Source organism: Anser anser (assembly GCF_964211835.1).
Source record: "Anser anser genome assembly, chromosome: 5".
Lineage (NCBI taxonomy): Eukaryota > Metazoa > Chordata > Aves > Anseriformes > Anatidae > Anser > Anser anser.
The window spans coordinates 34,778,259-34,803,382 of NC_139725.1; the positions used below are offsets into that span (position 1 = coordinate 34,778,259).

The window sequence follows — 25,124 nt, forward strand, 5'->3', positions numbered from 1 at the left end:
CGCCCAGTTACCCGGACCAGCCACAGCAAGAACCAGCCTATGTGCACCCAAGGGCAGCACGTTGCCCTGCCCTGAGCTCCCTGATACTTCACAAGTACCAACACCACTCATCTACCCTGCCTTCATGCTGATGGCCAGAATATTCACTGCCATTGTTAGAGCCCACGCCTCTAAGTGTCTCTCAGCCAGCAGACATGTTTTAAAGTAGTTACCTCATTGGTGACATTGATTTCCTCGGTGATCACTAAAGCAGCATACACACCACTAACCCTTCAGTTGAAGGCAGTGCTGATAACAGACTCCAACATTTGGTTGCTTCCATTCCTCTTTAGCCTTAGACTCAGGCAACAGTCAGGCCTGCCAAGCCAAGCATCTCTTTCCCAGCAACTATTTTAACAGCTTAGATTTTTCTAGAGATGTATCTAACAACTGCTCCTGTGTTGCTTTACATATGTAGTCTGAGAATATCTTTCTGAGTATCTCTATTTAAAAAATAATATTATATATACGTTCTTTTGATACCAGTTCTGATTCCTCTGCAGCTTGTTTTCTGAGCTTAGTATATCTTGAAGCTGTGGAGAATGACCTAACAGCCAAGCCGTCCTTAGAGAAGTTCAGCAAGGCCACTGAGAAGGGCTGCAGCAGTCCACATCAGAATATTCATTCGAAAGCCAAAGGAACTTCAAAAATGTTCTCTGTGCCTCACTCCTGACCTAGGCTATTCAAACATAGCACCATTACAGACAGGAGATGCATAGACACATCTACCACACAGACTGAAAAATAAATTCTTCAGAGCATGGATGGGAATTAAAAAAAAAAAAATCCACTGAGACAGCTTGGTCTTAAGGAGATAGAGAGTTCATTTCACCTTTGTTTCACTTTTTCAACTTTGTTACTGAAGAACATCTGGAAGTTTTAACTTCTCTGTTACAAACTTATGATGCTACAGAAAACTCAAATGGAGAAACATCCCATTTAATTATACACCCATCCCCTGCCAATTCCTAACAAGGTCAAGGGACAATTAAAAAGATCTTAGCAGCCTCGCACAACAAGATTTGTGGAGGAAGACTCTGATCTTACCCCTGCTCAAATTTCTAGCTCATGCCAATTAAGATTATTTACCTCATCCTCTGAAAAAGACCAAGTGACACTGAGTGGAACAAATTTAGCCTCTTAGAAAAAGTTTCAACACTGGACAGTTCTTCCAAAGCTCCTTACAAATTCAAGTTACTATACCTTCTACAAGATTAAAAAAATAAAAATGATTGAACTTTAACGTGAAGAGTGCCATATCAGTTCAAAAATGGCTTCGAGTAGAAAAATACTTTTGACAATGCTCCTCCTCCTACCAGGAAATGTCTCAGACAGGGATCCTTTCTCATACACTTTATTGAGCTTCACCATGGGAGAGGTCTGACAGGGGAAAAAAGATTCGGTAATCTAGGCAGGCTCCTGCTTTTTTCCTTTTCAAAATGCAGTTCCCAGAGAGCCAAAACCACTTCTTACAACCTCTACTTGAGAAATCTGCCTACTTTGGATTACGCATTCCAGAAAACAAGGAACGATGCACTTCCAGACATCTAACAGCTCTTAGCATTCATAAATTGACTTGAATGTAGTAATATCCTTTAACTGACCTTTGTAAAATATTTTTATCTCTCTGGGTAAATGAGTTTGTCCCTCTATCATTTAATCAATTGCCAACTAGAAAGCTTTTTACATTTATCAGCATTATTCTGACATTCAGTTGCCAAGGCATTCTGTAGTAACCTAGGTAGGTTTTCCAGTGACCTCGTATATGGGTAACACACTCCACCTTACTTACACCTCACTCCAGACAGCTTTATACCCTTCCTAAACCTCTCAATTATCTTTACAGAGTAAATTCCTTCATAACAGATAGAAAAAAAAGCCTAATATAACATTTCTCCTCTACAAGGATTTATTTACGGAGATAGTCAGCAGAGTCATTTAATAGCATAATTATACTGTATGGCCAGTTTGCAACATCACCTCTTGAGATCTTGTACTTAGAGTGTTGTCCGTATAAGAATGTATGTTGCTGTCAATGTAGAAAAGAACAAGAGGGAAAAAAGAACCTCCTTCAGCAACATAGATATTTGATTTTGATATATTGTTCCTGTATCACTCTTTTATGATAAATCCTAGTAACCTTCAATTCATGCAATTATGCCAGAGGTTCCTTAAGAGCCTAAATCAGATATATTTAAAACTTACTGAATTTTCCTCGTTCATACCTTTGTTAAACCCATCTAAAGAAAGCTTGGTGTCATAAGTTAGTCTCTGAAAGCCTGCAAAGCTGCTTGCTGTTCACGATTCTATCATCTTTTCTGACAGAGTCTGTAGGTCATATTATCCCATCTGTTGTTTTCTTAATACACTAAGTGGTAACTGCAAAGATCACTCCTTTCCATTTTTGATAACTCTACCATGTTTGCTTTTTCTAGTCCTCTGAAATACTCCCACCTCTTCTGGAGGTTAAGCAGCGCTACAGGTGTTCCTATGTCTAATGTCAATGATTCATGACTCTTCAGAAATAATTGTCAGTAATTCATTCTTAGTTAAGTATACTTCACATCCTGGTTATGCTTTCTCATACTTATACATTTATGGAGACATTCCATTCTTCCAAGCACATTGTTTGCTCTCACCAGCTCTTAACTGTCTTTACTGCAGTCACCCTCACTCCCTAGCAGACATTCTTTTTTCCTTCATTTTTTCCTTGAGTAGATACTTCAAATGTATTGATACCATCTCATTTTTACTATTGGACCTGCTTGCCACCTAGTGTTCTCCATCCCAAATGATTTCAGCAATTCTTATGTGCCTACTTCAACAGCAGTTTCTTCTTTACGTCATTCTCCTCAAGACCTAATGACATCTTCTCATTTGGTTTGCCCTCCTGTCCCTACGGCAAGTCATAGAGAAGAAGATGGGCCCAATACTAGGACCTCTGCCAAAAGATTCAGGGAGTTATACCAAAGTAATGCTTTTGCCTATGAAACTAAAATGCCTTTAAATTGCATTTAGCTCTTACCTGGCTGGATCTGGGTAGATTGGATGTTCTCGGGACCCTGCTCCATCATAGCGAGATAATGAAATGAGGGAAGACTCCAACAACCTCCTAAAAAGAAAAAAACAAATGACTAAGTCAGAGACCATTCAGGAGCATCCCTCCTATTTATGTCCTACTTGCTGAAGCCTCTTAAAACTATTTCTATCATTGGTGCAGAGAATTCTACAACATACTAAACCACTGACTGATGGCATAAGTGTTTTTGTCACATAGCTATACAAAGTGTAATATTCTCACTATAAAAAAGAAAGAATACCTCAAGTAAGAAGAGTGGTCCCAAACCCGCTTCCAAATTTCAAGAGAAAAATGCAGATGCTACTTTTCCTTTGGAGACAAGCTATCCCCGTTTGCCAGGTCCATAAACACTAACACTGCATTGGCCATCTGTCAAATTCATACCTACTCAAAGGTGGCCACACACAGAATGGGCCAAGGAGCACAGGACAAAGAACACAGCTTGGTATGGAGACACTAAGGACACTGCTGGCATATATTCATGGCAAAACATCCAATCTCAGTCTCAAGGCTCAGAAAGAGAGGTTTTTGGACACAGAAGTGTTCATTTCCTCTGCATCTTAATCAGTCACAGGGAGAGATACCAAGTATTCACTCAAGAAGCAAATGTATGCAAATGCAGCCAGACAACTTGAATACATGAGAAGCGAGTCTGAGTCATGAAGGCAGCAGAATCAAAGTATATAGCAGGAACATGTCCTCCACCGCGGCTTCTACATGCACCTCTATCTAGCTTCTCGTCACAAAGCAGAGGATGGCATTGTTTCAAGACTGACTCATTCAAGCCTGCTGCAGCCATTACATTAACACTTACAAGAGAGATGATTTTGGGCGGGTGTGGAGAGTGGAAAAATCAACTACCAAAGTTTATAAGGCTGCCGAGTTTCCTTTCAAGTCTTTTTGTCTCAAAACTCCTGATAAAATCTGTTTTCCAGTCATTGTAACCCAAATTAAAATTGTTATGGTTTGAAAGTCAGAGAGATCCAACACCACATCTGTTCTATTCACCCCCACACAGACTCGGCGAGAAAGCTTTGAGTCTCTCAGCGTTAGCCCCACATACCTCCTTTGCAGGCAGCACTTGCAATGCAGGACAGCAAGCGTCAACACAGGAAGCAGGATGATGGACCAGATCCACATCCAACCTCCCATTTCTAGCCAGAAAGTCAAAATATCACAAACGAAAGAAGATACTGAGAGCAAAAGCCCAGCCAGCATGTTTCTCAGGTATATACAGTACAAATGCAAATGAGACACGTTTTTCCCAGTAGTAGCCTCCCCATCAGGATCACAAGACAAATCTGGATTGCCTTCCAGGAATAAAATAAGTAAATAAAACCCCTGACTTTTACATTTTAAACCTAGAATACAGGAAACAGCAAAAGATGGCTCCAGTTACTTGGAAAGTACACATCTGCTCCACAGGCTCAGTACTTGCTGCAAAGCACTAGGACTTCAGTGAAGGTAAAGAAGAAATCCTGTCCTCCCTGGCACAAAGTTGCTTGGCAACCATTTGTCTTACCCAAGAACAGTTATTAAATGTCTCAACTTTGAGATGAATTAATTCCCCAAGTTACTGAGTCCAAAGCGCTAACCTTCAACACCGCTAGGTATTAGGAAACCCTCGGCTCCCCAGAAAGTTATCATACTTTAGTGCCAGCTTACCAAACCCTCTCCTGCTCCAAGTACAGAAGTCAATATACGCCAAAGCAGGCAACCCAGAACAAATGGTACAACAGTTTTGCTAGACAGGTTGTAGTGACTGCAGGTCTATCACTCACACTATATATAAACTGCTATTATTACTTCTGGGAGGAGGAGGTGGATGGTTTAGCATGACCAGAACAGATATTCTACCCGTTCAGTCAACCGGTCCCTTTCTGAGCCACCAGCTCAGGGTTCAGAGACTGGATTACTGGCACTGCAACATCATCATGTTCAAGTCTGCTCTTAAGAGCTGCTTATGCAGAGCACTCCAGCACCAGCCTTGTTGTGCTGAGGCTGTCAGCCTTCTGAACAGTCCTGCGTGATCTCTTCATGAGTGCTTCCCTCCAACAATGCAGAGCAGTTTGTTAACAGAGTCCGTATCAGTGGTTTCATGTTCTGCAAAAGATGCTTCAAACCAGCAAAACCAGGAGAGTTTCCTTTTTCTGTCAGACCCAAGCATGCAGCAAGACAAGTGGCATCCCACAGACCACATCCAGCCCGTGAAGCACTGCCCGGTATCCCAACAGCTGGTGAGTAGGGAGCAGTGTTTTACAAGACGGCACAGGAGCCAGGCTTTGCCCCGTGTTAGGAGCAGTCCCATACTTGCCAACTGTAGAGCTCAGTAGCGCTACCCCTGCTGGACTTCACCTGGGAGAAAGAGCTCCCGCAGCACGCAGATCCTGGCAGGGCTAGGTCAGCTCACAGCCCTGGAAACAGCAGTCGTCATCTTGCAGGTACGAGCAACCTACACACAGCACCAGTGGTCTGCTGGATGCCATTTACCTGCAAAGCCTACAGCACCCAGATGATGCGTGCACACAAATAACCGTCCAAATCATCGCTGTCAAGTCTTGGGGCTTATACAATACACATGCCACCCTCTTTCCCAGCCTTTTGGGTTCTCTCCCCTAAATGACACAGCAAAGTCAACAGGTCATGAGGTAAGATGACCAGTACATATCGCATGGCCCAGCAGGATCTGTTAGAAAGGCATTTCCAGGTATTCTCCATCTTTTTTTTTTTTTCCTCTCCTTTGGAAAGGCTGGCAATTGCCCAAAAAGAGCATTGAGTTAGCTGGATGACCCTCAGAAAGCAGCCAGCAGCTAAGCTGAAAGAAATCAAAACACAGACCAAGCAGAGGGCACCAAAAGGATGTGGAAACAGCATCTAGTACAGTTGTGCCAGAAGACACTCTGCTCATCTCTGAAACAGTAGCTTGGGGAAGTCTACAATTCACACGTTTAGACCCCATCTGATCCTTGAAATAAACACTTGAAAAACCTTGCTCTACAGGGCATGTGTCACCTCAAATGAACACCAAGTAAAACACAAACCAACAGTTGCCTGAGCCACAGAGACTGATACCCGACAGCCAGTTATCCAGGGAAACAGACTTCCGATAGGCCTCAGAGCCCCATGATTTTACCTGAACCTTTGCAACTCCACCCCGTGAAGCAATAGAAGCTGTCACTGCTCTAAGAGCACCTCCTGAATCAGAAAGGCACTCTAGGAAGGTGCTCCCAGCAGTTACTGTGTTGTGGGGAGAGGGTTGACAAACGCACTTCGTTAAGCATCGTCCATAGGGCCCACTCTGAGACTAAGCTGCCAGGGTTGAACAGTCTCTGCTGAAATCGTCTCGCCAGTGAAGCCTTCGAAGTCTGCCAACACCAAAGACACCTGCACTACACCACACCAAGGCATACAAATCACGTGAACAAAAATAATTCAGCTAAGAAACTGCTAGCAACTATTGATTCTTAATTATCCTACAACTGTGCCCTCTCCAATCACTAAGAGCGACAAACAGGTGAGCATCAGCAGATATAACAGCAGGCAAAAAAACAAAACGAAAAAGGCAATGTGCAATCTCCCGAGATCCAGATGGATCTCTGCACTTAATGCTCCTGCGAATAACAAAATCTGTACTGAAACCAGAGTACTGAACACGAATAAAATCTATTAACTAATTCATTCTAGACTAAGCCCTTGAGGTCCAAGTTACAGATCTGAATGCATCTGGTACTGACAAATGGGTTCAATAAAAGGGACGCTGCTATAATCATCAGTAAAGTGTCTAATTTGTGATGGTGATAGTGTAACCTACTGTCCCTAAGGAAGGTGCGAATAAATGTTTTTTTAAAGTAAGTCACATTGCATTTTATAGAAGTCTTTGATGCTGCATTCATAGCTTTTGCTATCCTAAGTCCTGAAAGAGACACAGACTATATGTCTTCAGTAAGCTCAGTCTAACGTAGCCCAATACCCTGCCAAGATACACACTGAGGTTAGGAGCAATTCTGTTAAGTAGAATAAAGACAATCCACGGACAAATAGCAGCAGCTCTGTTACAGGGAAGTGCTAGCCACTAATGTCTAACAGTTTCTGACAGACATAAAAAGAAAGAACAGAAATACACGTTGCTTGTATCTTCTTTGGAAAGATTTCAGTAGATCATGCTCGACTCCCGAATCTTTTCCGGAGCTTACTGCACTCTCTTCCTTGCTGCAGCCCCCCACCTCCATTTTTTGCTACCCAGATATATAACAGGCTAACACTAGGCTCTGTGGAAGCAACTGCTCCACTATATCTGTCTAGACAATATGAAGTTGTCACAAATGACATCTAAAGTACAATTAACAGCGAAACTGCAATTTCCACTCTCCTCCCCCGCTCACCAGGAAAAATCACACATTATCATCCTCCAGGTTGTCAGTCAATGCCACGATGATGAAGATTAACTCTGCTCACCCTGGGAGATGCTTCTGGCCCGGTTTGCTAAAATAGGAGGAGGGGGATTGTATTTTGTGTGTGTGTGTTTTTGTTTGTGATTGTTGTTTTAGAACTACTACACGAAGATATAAATGGCCCCTGATCAGCAGCACTGGTATCTCAGCAGATGCCTTTTCTGCCAGACGTCAGGAACTACTCTGTGCTCGCTCCATTAACTCGGGTCTGCAAACAGCCGCACTACTGAGGGGAAAAAGGAAGCAAGGTCTGAGTTACAGCATGCCTTTGGATGAGAGAGTGAAGGAGAGCATGGATGTGCTGAACACTACGAGCAGAAAAGGAAAACTTATCAGGAATGAAGCAGCTGAGTGCCAGAAGCTGCAGCCCGAGGAGGAGAAGAGTCAGGATACAATCTCCTCACAGCACACCAACTATCAGACCGTACCACGCTCCCCGGGGGCGAGGATCACCACCAAAGCCTCTTGGGACAGAATGATTCATCTAGGCAGGCTTTGAGAAGACACTTAAACGCAGCAAATTTAACTTCTCAGTAACAATTTCTGGTGACATGTAATTCCTACACCAGATCTTAAGATGTGCTATCACAGCAGGCGCCTTACCACGTAGTGCTACTATCCAAACTACACTGAGGGAAGGGCTCTTCTCCCGAAAGAGAAGCACTACCAAGCAGCACTGAGGATTAGTTTCCCTAAAACCAAAAGGTTGTGCGGTCAGCTTCCATCCTCCTAAGCTGCCGCACACCAACAACCAGAGTAAATCAATAAAATGAAACACTCCAAGGACAGCACGAACTCCTACCCTACACATAATCCCAGCCTTCAGCTACAAAGAAGAGCCCAAGACAGAGCAATTCTTAATTATCCTTTGAAGGAGAAGTACATTGACAATTCTAGCAGCTTATGAACTTCCTCCCCAGGTTTTACATCTTCCCTGGAAAGGCTTTTACAACATTCCCTGCTGCTCATTTGGAAGTAAAGTTACTGCACTACTTCATATCACATCCCTTTTTCAGTCCTCTGACTTACAGCTAGCAATCAGTTCTCCTGAGCACTTGTCCCTATGGACACGCTCCTAACGACTGTAAAACACAGCAACACCTTAAAACTAGATTCCCTTCAGTCATCCTCCTCTTCTGACAGCACAATGTTTAACAAAAAGACGAGAAGAAAGCTGAAATGTGAAGACAGCCGAATGTTCTCTGGCTCTCCAATAACACTGCTACCCTATCTCAAATCCTAAACTCAATCATTAACTGCTAACAAGTCCAGTTAATTCTTGGAGACCGCTTACAGTCGCAATAGAAGACTAGAGAGCTATGCTAAACAAAAACCTCAGCCAACACCATCCACTGGTTTTGTTTTTCTCCCCCCCTTCCTTCTCTCTGAAGAATAGGGACAAATTATTTCACCAGACAACTCTGTATTGTGTTGCCTAATTTCAAAGAGCAAATTGAAGTCACGTATGCAGAAACCATCAGGCATTTTGTTCCACAGCTCCATTTTCCCCAAAACTTTTGTAGTTCTTGTCAAACAGCAAAACACTATTGCTATCACCAGTTTCATATTCAAGCCTAAAATAAAAAAGCAATCAGCATGCAGTTCTAAAGATTGCCTGACAAGATGATTTCTAAAATTAAGTCCTTAACAGAATCTACTCTGATACCTCTAAGCTCACATTTCTAGACTGTTTAAACTTTCTCATGGCTATGGTTAGTCATAGCGAGCCTGGCATCAAGACTGAATTAAGGCAGATCGCAAGCAGATGATTAGAAGTGAAGAGGTGTTCAAAGAAGGATATGCTTTTCTTAAGACAGTTGTAACCACCTACAAGGTGTAGACACCTAGATAAATACAAAAGACAGATAACCCCAGAACTTCAGTACTGAAGGAAAGCTCAATGCTCAGTCTTGCAGTCCTGAGTTGCTCCTCCAACGCCTTGTTCCCATCTCTGCCATTGAACTCCTCATTTTAGAGATGGTGGGCTGCCTCTCTCAGGGGTATCCAAGCCCCATCAGGCATTCTTTTGATCCTATGTTTTTTGTTTTTGTTTTGTTTCTTGGGGGTGTTAAAGTTCTTCCAAATAGTTAACGACCTTTACAATAAAGTTTCCCTTCTTTAGAAAAAGAAGGAAATGTAGTGACAGCAAAGATGCAATCAGAGATATTTTCTAAACACGGCCTCTGTAAGACATTTTGGCCTGTTTGGGAGAGTTTGTGATAACTCTGAAGAGTAGACAGGGACAGAGAAGACATAATTCCCAGCTGAAGGTGTGGAGTTGTCAGAGAACCAGAATCTATTTTCCTGGAGGAGAAGCAGGTTGGATATAGAACAGAAGTTCTCATGAAAAAACATTTTCCCATTTCACTGATTGAGTGCAAGAATCCTGTAGAAAACAAGCTGTAAGCATTTCTTTGTCAGAAAAGAGCACATCAGGTCTTCAGCCAGGATAGAAAGGAGTTTGTATGGGAAAGAGTGCAAGGAAAAGGAGCAGTTAAAGGAAATGAAGAACTGTAGGTAAGAGTACTAAGAGTTAAAATAAAGGTTGGGATTTGAGTTCTAATCATGAAGCAGGGAGCAGACAGTTCCAAGAGAACACAGTTAACCCTTTAGCACTTACCCACTTCCATTTAACTACCCATGATAAATTCTATTATAACTGCATGTTTGTGCTCTGACTAGGAACTTCAACCTCCACCTGATGCCACAGGAGCTACACAGCACCTTCGAGTTCATCGCAGGAAGGTCAGTGGCTCTAAGAAAGATGACAAATTCCCTAAATGGACCCAAGGTCACATTCTTAATCTATTACTTCACTTGCTGACAAAGGCCATGCATCAGAACAGAAGATGAAGGCTCATTATGCAGAGGTCCTCATCACACAGCACCCATGGAATAATTAATGTGTTATTTCAACTGGCAAGAGGAAGCACGTATCTGTGATAGACATTAAAAGGGTCAAGTGCAGCTATGACAGCATTGATTAGTTTGCCAATAACTCTGAAATTAAAAGAACAATGAAAGATTGTACACTCATTTCACAGTGACAAGACTTGGGGTGGGGAGAGGAATTTATACCAACTCCAGCTTGAGCTACTGCACAGGCTGTTTTGCTCTACAGTACGGGGTTTGTAACAGTGCTCAGAATGGGACAGGCACTTCAGCTAAGCTGAAGACAGACACCACATTCCTTTCACCTCGACTCTAACATGTGATTATATCGGAAATCCAGCTAGAGGAGACTGGGTCATCATGGTTATGAAAACAGGTGTGAAAGCCCAGCCAGAACATAGCCAACGTGCTGAACTCCCTGAGCCTACAGACAGCTTTATTCTTCGGAGTGTTGTTCTACCTGCCCTCATATGCAGAGTGTATGCTTCAAATTCTCCTTGTTCTGGGAGTTCCCAACACCACAGATTGTGCGGACAGCAGAAAGCTCTGCTTACCCACGCATGCAGATCTGCGTCAGCTTCTGGGATAATTACATAGGACTCCCGCTTCTCCATAGGGAATTGAAGAGGAGGTGTCTTTCCTGAGGGGGCAGAAGCCATACTGTTATCTCTGTAGGTTTCTAAGGCTATGAAAACAGAGGTCCCTCTGCACATCAATCACTTCCTTTAGTTTAGGCTGAAATAATGAAAAGACGTGGGTCAACAGATGACCTGCAGGACAATTCAGCCACTTACCCCAGCCCTCCCACTTCATGAAGACGGGGGAAGGATTTAATACTAATGCATTCTGAGCAGAAAAATGAGTCAGTTTCCTGGCAGATAATGAACCCTGTTTATTCACAGACTTGAGTTCCAGCAGGTGCTTTCTCAAGAAGAGCAAGGGAGGGGGTCAGTTACATCATCACACAAACAGCCATTTGGCGCAATCAGTTAAATATGTATGTGGAAAACATTTGAAATGCATGTTAGCTATTCAACAGACCAGAATGGCTCAACTGGAGAAATCAAGAATCATCACTATTTTGGTTACAGTTGTATTACGGAGTCAGATCACAGGTCCCCCCCTTCTCTCTCTCTCCCCACTTGGCTCCAGGACTAGGCAGTAAGTGTGCGCTCCACTGCAAATTCTCCAGCCCAGATTCTGTAATAAGGAGCGAATAATTGGATGAGGGCACATTGTCCCCAGGCACACTGTGCTGTGTGCATTTATAAAGAGCGTGAAAAATAAGCGCACGCATGCAATATATGTAAGTGACTGCACATCTAATGATTGAGGGTTTATATTAGCATAAAAAAAGAGGCACATTATACCGCCAACATCTCCAGCTCCACCCCACACTCAAGAAAGCTACAAAAATCATTTAGTTGAGCAAGTGGGACTGAAATAGGAGGTCTGTGAGCCTGCCCACTGCTTGTTTCTTGGCTAAAGGAAAAAAAAAAAAAAAAACAAAAAAAAACTTAGATTGTTTTCACATTATTTACCTGAAGCCAGACAAGATGGAGGAATCGGGGCTAGATAATTTAGGCATGTCAAAGACCACTATTAATCATAAGCTGAGAGTCATCTCCGATGCAGAATACCACATGTATGTGAACTCAGCGTACGTAGCTAATTGGTGAACACAAGCAACTGCTCCAGATCAGGTGAGCCTGCCTGGATACGCTGCCCATGATGCTGCTGTTGGAGCAGGAGGCTGCAGGGAAGCCACATGCAGACAGCACAGGACGCAGACAGCCTAACAAAGGAACAGCTTCCAAGAGAGGGGAAGCTATTTGCGCTTCTCCCTGCTTGTAGGAAAGCTGAGAAACACTGTCTGTTTTACAGTATCCTCAAATAGCTATCTGCTTTATCTGTTTGAAGTCAGCTGTCCTCCAGCTTCTAAGCAATCTGTCTTTACCCAACATCTTTGTTCTGTGGTCATCTCAGACAGACCAGCCCTCCCACCCTCCCCAAAAGAAACCTCAGACACCAAAACCAGACCCCCACACCTCTAGATCTCATTACTCTGCAGGAGAAAGAAAAAGGTAGGACAGTTTGGAAGCATGCTCCTCTTCCATCCTAAATAAGAAATTTCAACAAGTTCCCTTGCTGCCATGCAGGAGCAGGTGAACCAAGAGCCAGGTATCTTACCTGAACAATTCCACAAACAGAGACCTATTGGGAAACAGATCTCCATTTCCATGAAACTGTAGAAAAACAAAGTTTACCTATTTATTTTATAGGTAAACGTCTTGTTGCTAGGCCTGGGCTACCAAGAAAGAGATAAGAGAAGGAAAGTGGTTTGGCTGGGGAAACACCATGAAGGTATTTGAGAAAGCAGAGAGAGTTGCTGCTATACCTGCACAGTTTACAAGCCAAACTGTTGCAAGAGTAACAAGAGGGAAGAAATCTCTGCGTGTGTGCTACAGCCATTGCTGCATATTTAAATTAAGGCCAACGAAAAGAAAAGGCGGCTTAAGCCTTTCTCCAAGTTTGGCAAAGACTGCACATGCTCAGCTTTCCAAAGTACAGTGGGAAGCTCAGCAGCAGGGAGTGACCTCTATTAGTCACTACAAGAGGCGAAACACAAGCATCATTTTTTCCCCGCACAAACTTTCAGTACGGAAGTAAATGCAAAAAAGCAACCTTACGTTATTCTTAAGCCAGGAAACCAGTCGTCAAAGGCAAAGGGGGGAACATTTGTGCAAGAGAGGGCACTTCTTTCACTTGCTCTTCTACATAACAACTAGCAGCATATTCAAGAGCCCAAACTTCTAACACTTCAGTAAAACAAAGTCTTTCCAGACTAGAGACAGCACACTCGGTCTGGAAAAAAACAAAGCTGGAAGACCGGCAGCAAAAGCCTCAGGGCTCACATAGACACCAACTGACCGTTTAGATGTCACTGCAACCTCTCCTACAGTTCATGCTGTTGTCACGTTCCCGTGATGAAAGCCATTGCTATTTTTAGTAAAGGCCAAATAAACAATGCTAGCTCGGTTTGTCCACAACCTGCACATCTCACCCTCAACGTCGCAAATCATCATGTTAAAATACTCATGTCACCTTCAGATTAGCACTTCACTTCATGTTCAGCACTGACAATTTTTTATTCATTCCTCTACGTCCAGGCTAATGTCGCCAGAAATCAGACCCCTACCCCACAGTTTTGGCCTTCTCCCCTACCACAAACCTGATTCACTTTTCTCTGCATGCAAACCCCTTCATAATTTCTATTTATCCCACTGTTCCTCACTCGCTACTGAGATATTACTCATCTCTATCACAATCACTTGTGATGAGCATTTCTGGAATTTCTTAACAAGCTTGAAAAGAGCACAGCATAAACTTTTCAAAAGTACCATTTTGGCCTATGAAGCCTACAAGGTTTGCAAGAAAATCCTTCTTTACACAGCACCTACAAAAAGACCCTAACATAAGATAGGCCTAAGACCTATATCATCTTTTTTCCTTGTATACCTTATCTAAGGCTATCTGTCCTTCTAATTCATTAGCTAGCCAAAATTTATCTGTGTTTAATACAGAGTTTTACAAGCTTTTTGTTGCTGTGAGGTCTATATACCATCAGTTTAAATTGAACACTGAGCCCAAAATACAAGTGTCAGGACTAGCAAAGTTTCCAGTAGAAAGGGGCCTGAGTGCAAGGGACACAGAGAAATGACAAACCCGCTCAATATGCACTGTTGGACAGGTTGGTTTGGATTTGGCATAGGAAACATTCACACTGATGTCTGCTCTGAGCAGTCAGCATTGCACTGCTGCATCTCTTCTTTACAGCTCGGCGATGTGCCGTCCTCCTGCTTGACTCCCCCTTTTTTTAAGTGGACTCAATACGTCACTGCTGCAATAAATATCAAATATTTGAATAAACAAGCCACAGTTGCTGTAAGCAATTAGGAAAAAATAGTAACAACATTGTTTTTGTTAATTATGGAACAAAACAAGGCTGGATACACTAGGTACGTGTTCTGTCTCTGCGACAAGATGCATTTTGTAGCTTTAGGCAAGGCTGCAGTTCCCCCATGCTTCAGCTTCCTCCCCTCCAAAAAAAGCAAAGGGAGCAGCACTATGCTTTTCTCTTCTATTTTAGGCCGCCTCTAGCCATTTTGATGATACATTTCAGTCATGGAACTGTCTCCTAGGAGGCAACTCCGCACCCACGGCAGAGGGCAGGGAAATGTTCTGGTTGCTTTGCTTTTAAGGCTAGGATATGAGTGACCTGCACCTTTACATTCGGTGCTTTATGTGGTGAAAAAGCTACCAGAAGGCAATATACGCAGAGATCTGAACCACCTGGTCAATTACACCAGAAACTAGAGCAGCAAATCACAGGCTCAGGCTCTAGCAGGAGCTCCACACCAAGCTTTAGAAGTGACTACAGCACTTACCATCGCCGGGCAGGAACGTGGCTGTCCCTACCCTGCCAGTCCAGTTTAATCCCAGACTGATCCCAGCCTGACCACAAGTCAACACCACAGCTACAATTTCGAATCGGAAGAGGCATCCCCTCGTGGTCATGAGTAAGCCATGTGTATTTGCATCAGGAAAAAGAAAAAAACCACACACAACCATTCACTGACTTCTTATGGAGAAGCCTAAAAGTTTGGGTAACAGTTAAAGGCATACTTGAACAAAATAAACACAGCCCCATAGAAAAGGTGACCACTCAAACTCCAGTCAACACCTGCCAAGCATTCCTCCAGAAAATAAGCCACATATTATGCAGGTCTTCAAAGGAAGAGCACCCATTTAAATGCAGACAAAATCCTCCAAGAAGGCAGACTGTAAAGAAAGGTCTGCTCCAGGCTTGGTAGACAATTAGCATGAATTTGTGACAAATTCTGTGAAGTTGGCTAGGTCTCTTACATCTTCAGTTTACAGCTATTCGCTTGTCAGACAAATATCTTCCACCTTGAGATCGAAATCCACCCCTTTCAAAACCTTACAAAAGCCAAGAGGCTAAGCTGCTGCCTTGCTTTCATTCAGGATGAGAGCCTCAGGATCCCCATTCATACCTTTCCCCAAACACCGAAGAACTTGCAAAGGTATGGTGATAAAGTAGATAAGCTGCAATTTAGGACTGGAGGTGGGGAGGCACAGGACCTCGGGCTATCTATTTTTTTCCTATTTACAAGAACTCAAACTTTTCGGTTCTGCAAGGAGATGGGGAAAGCAAGGAGCAGAAGCAACATTACCACCTTGTGGCAGCAAGGCAATATGGAAATTAAATGAGCTCAGAGGGAAATGGACTGGGTGTTTCTTTTCATACCTGGTGTGCCTATGGAGAGCTATGTGCTGCCAGAAAGGCCGTCAGGACTGAAGAAAGCCATGGCATTAGCTGGAGTGCCCCGCAGCCTCCAGGCCCTCACGCACCTGGCAGGAGCACGGCACAGAGGCCTGGGGCTGCCCAGCAGGTCAAGCCACAGGGAGAGCACTCACACCTTTCTAAGGGCAACACCACCGCCAAACTCTCTCGCCAGGTACAGTGCTGGTGACTGGACTGCTTTCATAATCCTACATATAACCTCCCCATCTCGGCCGAGCATCACCATCTCGGCTCAGGGGAGAAGACTGGGTTCATATCATGTACCAGGAGTGCAGACAGAAGGGACCTCAGCCCTCAGGCACAAGCTGGCAAAACAAGAGACAAACTCCACCCTATTGCAAACTTCACACTATTACACAAAGTTCCAGGAAAGCTCATCTGCATTTGTCTGCATCGAAGACTCAGAACACATCAAAAAAAGCCCTGCCTTCAGTCAGCCATGCAACTTAGGCAGGTCAATTATTGTCAGAGCTGCGGTCTCTGCACTTCTGTGCACTCCCAAAAGACAGGAGTTCATACAGACATCAACTCCCCCACCTCACATGCACTCCCACCTGTGCATGTGGCAAAACCATCACCTGGGATGGTTCAAAAGACTTCTCAGATTTTCAGACAGCTTCAGTAGCCTATCTTGTTGCCAAACTAAATCAGTGAGCAAGGCAATGTATTCTCAAAACAGGCACACGAGTTGCTCATACCTCAGCCTACAGAATGTGACCTCTGGAACCAGCACAACAGAGTGGTTAGAGAAGCCTGGCATAATTGTCAGACAAAGCTTCCTAATGCAAGAATAAGGACAACAAAACACCTTTCCTCATGAAACACAGGCTTCGTTCAAACCTGCCTGGCAATAGGACAGGCCTCACCTTTCATTTACAGTAATCCATTTAAATCTCTAGTCAAAATAAACAGGTAAACAACATCGAGATTTCCCCCTTAGCACAATATGAGCAGCTACAGCTTGAATACATAGAGGACAAGTTTCACCTGGTATATTTCTTTTCCCTCTGTTTCGTAGGATGAGGTTTGAGTTACCTGAACAGGGACACAGGTGGCACTACTTGCTCCTTGCATCCCTGCTTGAAAGATTATGGCGTGGTGTGTCACGACAGAATGCAAAAAAAAAAAACAAAACAGAAGATTTAAAACCAGAGGAGAGAGAGAGAGAGTGTGTGTGTGTGACAACTCACTAATTACATGGAGATCACTGGTATCATAATGAAATGGCCAAAGAGGTGCATGGCACTATACCTCTTCCATTAGCTGACGAGCTGAAATAGATGTCAGGAAAGACTGCCGCTAGGCTTATGTATTTTATACATCATTTTCTTAAGAAGGTGACACCAGCTACTCACAAGCAAGCAGCTGACTAGGATTCTCTCTCATCCCCTGCTCAACTTTTCATTACAAACCTGAATTGGCCAGTGTAGCAACAATGGCTTAAAGTACCTACAGGATCTTTTCCCTCACTGAGATTACAGTATTAACACAATGCTTTCTCCACACATTTTTAATTAAAAAGTTATAGAAAAATTAAACTAGCTAACATCTGTTGCTCAATTATCTTTGCTTCATCCAGATCTTGCCAATTTCATGCAGCACATTTCACATGCCAACTTCAGGGATTTCTAGGGCTCTTTTCACTTTGATGTTAGAAGTGAGGCAAAAATCAATCCACAGGGGAAAAAACCCTACATTTTAATTAATGAGATCAGCCTGGAGAACCTCAGAAAAGCTGAAGCTCAATCTCGGCAACTTCTGCTTAAGGTAGGCCATGACCTTCCCCAACTTCATACATCCCTGACACAGCTTCAAGCTCCTCACTGCCTGTGCTGCTTTCATGCCAAGCTGAGTATGACAAGACTGCTGTACCACCGAGGCTCTCAGTGACACATTCCGCCTATTAGAGATGCCAGAGCTGTTAGTCAGGAATAGCTTCATTACATGCTTATTAGTGCCTCCATGATTAGCCCAAGATAATTAATCCAGCACCATCAGAAAGAGCAGAATTCTCTCTACCCAGATGGTGTAACTGCATCAACAGAATTCAAAGAGGAACAACCTTCATTAAACTACCTATTAACTTAATTGACCCTCTACGGCAATGTCTTCTCAGCAAGACACTTCTCAGTCAGGCAAGCCAGGTCAAGAAATGGATCCTGCTCATGGACTGGCAATGGGAATACACACAGTTTCCAGATGCAGTTTATATCTTAAAATTTTCAGCTAGCCTTTGAATAAAGAGCTCAATTGCCCAACGAGGACATCTAATGGAGAAACAAAGAAAAACAGAAGATGCAGGTTTGGAGCAAACAGACGTACCCCAGTGCTAAGACCTACCTAACCTGAGGTCCACAGGTACAAATTACATTGATTGAAAGTTGATATCAGTCATCACTTGCTTCCTCGGGCTTGAAGACTCTCCTCCCCTCCTCTCTTTCCCCATCACTTTCAGTGTTACAAAGCTTACACCTCAGGAACCTTAGTCACCATCTTTGCACATTTCTAGAGCTGCAAAAGTTACTAAACATTTTGGACGCTGCTATGCAGGAGTGGTTCCAGAATTGCCCATTATGGGAGCACAATCTAGGTCTGGGAGACTAGGCAGCTGGACCTGAGTGTGCTTATTCTAGGGGGAAAAGATAGGTAAGTGGCTGCTTGCTGACTTGTACTGCTCTGTGAGGGAAAATATAGTCTGAGAAAGGGGAAAAAAGTGACACCTGCAGGATATAGGTATCCCACTAGCAGGTTTCCTCTTTTAAGGGGAAAGATTTCACAAAGCTCCCCAAAGGTCCACCCAGCATGTTTAACAGGAAAGCAAATGAAGCTTTGCTTCAAGAAATTGCCGCGAGCATTTTACTACCAGATCGCTCCCTGCTTCCAGCTTCCTTACCTCTCTACTCTACAGCCACCTTAACTTCAGTTAGAAGCAGAAGCCCATGCCATGCCCGTTCTCAAGGGAAGTCTGGCAACAGAAGCAGGTTTCGTACTACAGGAATTCCTCTGGAATTAGGCTCGCTTATTGAGCTACGTGCCCCAGATTCATCCATCCTTGCAAAAAACATCTGTTTGCACAGGCAACCAGGTAGGAAACTGACCCTGCACAGATGCTACAACCACAGAGGAGACAGCAGCAACCAGCATCTGCAAAGTGACCCAGAGATTTAGTTAGAGGATTCCAGCATTTAGGCCACAGCCAGTTCAGCTCCTGCATGGTGGGGTAGACCAAGATGAATGCCTCAGAGCGTTTTTAAATGGTAACTCCTACAGAACTAACTGGAAGATCATATCTACAAATTCCACCATATTTCACTGTCTAAATACGTACCAACTGCCTGATCGTTACAATGGTTATTTGCTCCCTTTATTTCTGACACTGCAGTGACTGGGCCCAGAGAACAACCAATACAGTGGAGGTATGCTAAGCACATACAGCTATTTCAAAGAAATATTTCAAAGAATTATTTCAAAGAAAGTAATGCAAGACTTAGGCAAGTGCCATCTTAGAGCTGTATTTGTCAGCTCCTTCTCACCGCTCTGCTCTTTCATAAGGGTCTAGAGGATATCTGATATAAATTAGTGTCAGGTAAGTCTAGGCCCAAGAAAGAAGTAGATACCATGTAATCAGCTCGAGACTCTCATTAAGGCAGGCTATAAAAAAACTGGGGCAAGGATTTAGAAGCAAATGAATCATTTCATGACTATCACCACTTATTTGCTATGCAACTACAGCAAAAGAAAGGCAGCCACTGTTCCGGTCTGAGTATAAGCAGCTTATCTGCAGGAAGAAGGAAAGAATTCCCTTTCCTCAGGCGATTCTGTGTACAAAGCCTCATCAGTCAGTTACATTTGCATCAAACCTGGAAACTTTGCTTTCCTAAAGCACAAAGCATCCATTTCCAAGAAACACCAGGACTGGACCTTTCCTCTGACAAGCACGCAAATCACTTGACCAAGAGTATGTCAAACTGAAAGCAGTGAGAAAACCCCATCCAAAGCATGCACGCAGCTGAATCATTGGTACAAGCCAGCGGAGAGACTTCCGCACAAAGCACAGGTCCTTCCTGGTGCAAGCCTGATTTGGCTTGCTCTAGTTGCCTGCAACATATCTGACATCTAAAAAGTCCTTCCAAAAAGGAATACAGCAGACCCTAAAACGTTCAGCAATCAGCAGGCTCCCAAACAGCCCATCCATTCAGGAGAACAAGAGCCACTTTTAAAACCTACCTCTTTATCATGGGCAAGCAAAGCACATGGGTTTGATCAAACACTCACAGCCAATATATATTCCCAACCCTATGACACAGAGCTTTAGCTTTTTTCACCCAACCAAGGAAATTATTGTTAACCCTTCCAACTTAGCAACTACAACCTCAACAAGACAGAGCACTCAAGAAAGCAGTTCTCAACTCCTGCTCAATTCCCCATGCCTAACCTGGGCAGATTTTCCATGTACACCATGCGTATGCTATGGGGTACAAAGGACAGCATAGCACATCCTGTGTTCCCACCCCCTCTACAAGATCTGAGAAACACCAGTAGCACAGTTCACTCCAGTGCTCTGCTGCTAGAGCCTGTACTTTTGCCTGTTTGCACTATCGTCCTCCTTTTCCATTAAGAGGTCTGGTGTTCTGAAGGTTGTAAGGGCAGAGACATCTGCAGAATGACAATGGCATCTACAGAAGACATCAACGCAGTGTCTCTATTTTCAACCACACAAATAGCACACGAACACATGACAAAAGGTTTTTAACTCTGAAAATACTGAAAAAAATCAGACCAGATGGGAAAGGTTTAAGAAAAAAACAGAGGAGGAAGGCAGAGCATATATCTTACCTCCTGAGTGAATCCTCCTCTGAGCTTTCCTCAGGCATTTCCTGGTTTAAGGCCTCCTGTGATACATTCCCAGGTCTGCTTGAAGCCGACTGGCTGTAAACTCTTTCCCAGTGCCCCGTCTCCTGGTTAAAGACCACTCCCACGGTCCTCTCCTCCTGCGGGGTGGAAGAGCTGCCCAGCTGCAGCCTGCTAGAGGCAGGAGCTCTGCCCTCGGTTCTCTCTGCAGGCTGCACCTGGCTGGTATTTGGAGGCACACCCTCAAACGTGCTCTGGACCTGCCCTGGCGTATAGCTAGGCGTGCTTCTTTCCCAGCGCAGCGTGTCATTGTTAAAGGTCAGCAGGTTATGACAAGCGCGACAGCGGTTCAGGTGACCCCGGGACAAATTGGAATTGTTTTCACTGCTGTGCGGAGTCTGCTGATGGGAGGGACCAGGCCGATCAGGCTCAATGTTGTTGTTGAGCATTTCTTGAGCCTGTTGCGACTGGCTGGGCTCCCCACCAATCCCCTGATCTAACTCCTGAAGCCGGTCATATTCCAAGAAGAATCGCCTCAAATCACACTGGAGCTCATTACGGATGCTGGCCGGGTTGCTCGGGCCAGCGGTACTACCGCTGTCCGCCTCGGCCCCGGGGGCTAGGAAGCCTCTCCCTTCTGTTGCGGAGGTATAGACCGACGCCTGGGAACCTCCCTCCTGCTGCCTCAGCACCGACAGCAAGCTCACGGAGGAGGCACTGGTCCTAGGGGGAGGCATGGCTTCCAGCTCCGACCGGGAGCTCATGTTCAGCACTGTCCTGGACCAGTCAGACCCACCTAAGCCCGAAGCCATCTCTCTCGCAGACTGTTGATAGCGGGACTGGTGGCCTGCCAAAGGCCCGCTCAGGGACCGCCGCGTGGGGCCCAGGCTAAGGTTGCGCAGGGTGTTGCCAGCAGTGCTGCTCTGAACTGTGCTGAAAGCAGAGGGCCTGTTAAGTATCCCCTGCTCCTCCTGTGCTACAGAAGCCTGCTCTGGGGGTTGGTAAGGCTCTGTCTGCACAGAGGAGAAGGACGTGCCAGTGGCACCAGAAGACGTGGAGGGTGCATTTTCCTGGTGTGGGAAGAGAGAAGATGGAAGTCTTGCACTAGAGCATCGGCTGCAAAGGCACAACATCCCCAGGTGCTGGCAGCACTCTGCTGTGGGGTAGCTGACACGCTCCCGGAGCCTGTTATAGACAGATGCCCTTGTGTTCTCACTGGCTGGAGGTGGAGGTGGTGGTGGTGGAGGCGGTGGAGGGGATGGGGTAGCAGAGTCTTGAACACTGTTTTGCTCTCCCACCTGTATGCCGGAGGAGCGGGAGGACAACATATGCAGGAAGTTGTGGAGGAGAGGCGTGCGCCTCACAGGCTGAGAGGGAAGGATAGCGCGTTGGCGATAATGTGGCATCTCTGTACTGTCCACAGAGATTTCCACTTCCTCGTCACTCTGCAGAAGGAAACAATCAAAGTTCAGTCACCTCACAGCAAAATCCTACGCTTCCAGATAAAATGAAGAAAGCCACTACCATCCCGGACAGATGGAAGGATGTGATAAGCATTTTCCCTCTTCCTAGAGAGGGAAAAAAAGGGTCCGGCCTTGAGTTGCAGGAAGCCAACTCTTTACTTCAAAGGAGCTCATTTTTGGATCCAGACCACCTCTTCCTCCAGCCCAGTGAGCTTGAACAACATGCTGTTCATACCAACAGAAGCAGTAGCATCTGAGGGTCAGCAGCTGTGGGGAGCGCTGCTAATAGGTCATGGAGCTTCAAATCCAGCAGGATGTCACAACACAACAGAAAGAGCAGGGGCATTGAGACATCTGTCCCACCACTAATGAGACAGCGAGGGCAAAACAAGCACACTTAAGAGAGTTCTTTAATAGCTCTGCATATTACGTGAGAACATTTCTGTGCCCAATTAAGTTGGGACAGAATTCAGGTTGGAAAAACTGCAGGTTTTCAGAAAGGTGTAAATCTGCTTAGGAAGAGACCAGGGTTAATACATAAAGCACCTTGTAATTAGTCAGTCAATTCATTACCCTTACCTGCTGGTTGGAAGGGTTAACAATTGCTGTGAGCAAGTAGTGTCCCAAGGGATCAAACCGTACTAACCTAAAACAAAAGCAGAGCCATAGTATCAATCATCAGTTCACATTCCACATTGACACAGGAAACTAGACACAGCACGAAAGAAAATCCCACATGAAATATCTGCAATGTTACTACATTACCTACCATCTTGGCTTCTGAAGGATGACAAAAAAGCTTACGCATTAAGAAGAAAACATACTTATTTAGCTGAAGACTGCAGCTATTTTTCAGTCCACAGCAACTCTAAACAGAAGTTAAAAGCTGGCAGTAAGCACTGCCGTATCAGTTGAAACAGCCAGGAAGTTTTAGGAAGATGTACATATATATTACAAACTGGAATTTGGTACAAAGGGAGCGATTAACTCCTCTTGAATGTTACTTCATCGTCTTAAACTGCTCAAAGGATGGCATCAAGTTTCCAGCAGCAGTTTCCTCTGTAACCGCACTGAAATAGCAGTTCAGCACTCTCTTCCAGCAGCTTCTGGGTTCTCTCATCCTTATGGTTGACAAGTTTAACTACTAAGCTTACAAATGAAAATGGAGTAGATACTGAAGGCATTTGTAGGACACATGGCTGATTACAAATACGAACATCCAAACCGATACATTATTTCCAATTGCTTTTTTTTCCCCTATTCACAGGGCTCTGTTTTTTTTCCCTACCAGATGGGTCAAGTAGTTGCTGCTAACAGTGCTTCTCTCCTCTGCCTCAGCAGAGACAGTGCAGCATCCCAGAGGAAAAACCCATATTTCCCAAACGTGACCATTTTTCCAGACAAGTGCCCTCTTTCTCTGGAAACAGGAACTCACCGGACCCGCTCCATTTCGCTGGCTGTTTTCACCACTGCAAAAGGCTCCCGACGGCTCCAGTCCCAGAAATGTATCTCGTTGGCAGTTGCAATCAGCAAGAGCTGAGCCGTAGGATGGAAAGCAAGCGATGCAATGGCGTTGTTGCTATCTGTGAACCAGCTCTCACTTCCACCCTGAGTGAGGAGTCAAGAATCACAAGCAGTTTATTATACAAGATCATTAGGTTTCTATGTACATGCCCCCTCTGAGACTCTGCCTACGGCATTGAAGTGACATGCTTTCAACAACAGCTGCTCTCATATGAGACCACATCCAGAACACAGTACTACCTGCAACAACGACCGAAGATGTACTTTTACATGTGCGTCTCGAACAGCCTGTACAAATGCTGCCTATCAAAGCGACCAGGTAAGCATCCTTATTTTGTCTGTGGGCCAATCACCAGGCTAGGTACAATTGGTAGGGCAGCAGCTTTTCTAATTAAGAGTTCAAATATGCCCAAGGGAATGAAAAATGGCAAGTCTTTCACATAAGCTAAACAGGCATCTTGCACAAAGTTCTCCAGCATTATCTGTACCGCTCATATCAGGGCTAAGGAGCATGACCTACCTGACCAGACTGAATGAAGAATCTGTCATCTCCTCTCTAGACAAAGGAGGACGGCTACAGTCTGCTCTATTCTATGCAAAACTTCCAAACATCTCTCTTATCAGGCAACATTTGGCAAACAAACTCGGACAAAAAAGGTCACCACCCACCAAATACAAAAGCGTATGTGTTTCAGGAAAGACTTACATGTAAATCCCAAATTCTAACCTCCCCATCTAGGCATCCTGAAGCAATGAGGCCTGGGATGGTGGGATGGAAGGTCACACACCAGGGAGTGCGGCGATGTCCAACCAAGGAATGAACACACTTGCCCGTTTTCACCTCCGTGATGTAGATGTTGTGGTTCACGTGCGTGGAAGCCATTAGGGTTCTAGGGATGCAGAAGGCAGGACAAGCGTTAGCACGAGAAGAGTACAGCAAACCAGACTGCGGTTAGCTTCAACTCAACGGGGTCTTTTTGCACCTAACCCAGCACACACAGCCCCACGTTCAAAGGATAAGAGGCTACTCTACCACCACCAATGGCCAGAAGGGTTCTTGTGGCCAGGTTTCAGGGTCCATGCAAGCAAGAGCTCATCAGATCTGCAAGCACAAACTTGACCGTGAAAGTCAGAGTCATCATGCAGCTCAGAAGGAACTCTTCTGAGTGACAGTTTGGGGCAAACAAACATTCCCAGTTCTCCACACCAGCTCAACCAGTCAAGTGACACAGAGATCCCACCTCCATTCCTGTTTCCAATGCACGCAGCATTCTGCTCTGTTCTTTAGTCCTCACTATCCCAGTGGGTGCGCCCCATCGCTTGGAATGGGGTACGAAAACACCCTTTACTCCCTCAAGTTTTTCATGAAATCCCATGGTGGCCACACAGACCCTTTTACCTTAGGACTACACATCGCTTGGGTACCTCAGAAATTAAAC

General features: G+C 44.6%; 1 protein-coding gene across 2 annotated transcripts in view; it reads right to left on the bottom strand.

Moving 5' to 3' along the window:
- AMBRA1 (autophagy and beclin 1 regulator 1) overlaps positions 1–25,124 on the bottom strand; it is a 131,684-nt gene that overhangs the window by 96,185 nt on the left and 10,375 nt on the right. For both annotated transcript variants that reach the window (XM_083839455.1, XM_083839456.1), the window contains exons 4-8: positions 24,392–24,575; positions 23,597–23,769; positions 22,741–22,807; positions 20,684–22,143; positions 3,065–3,151 (exon numbers count right to left, since the gene is read on the bottom strand). In XM_083839455.1, coding sequence (XP_083695581.1) covers positions 3,065–3,151; positions 20,684–22,143; positions 22,741–22,807; positions 23,597–23,769; positions 24,392–24,575 — 1,971 coding nt within the window. The remainder of the gene's footprint in view (positions 1–3,064; positions 3,152–20,683; positions 22,144–22,740; positions 22,808–23,596; positions 23,770–24,391; positions 24,576–25,124) is intronic.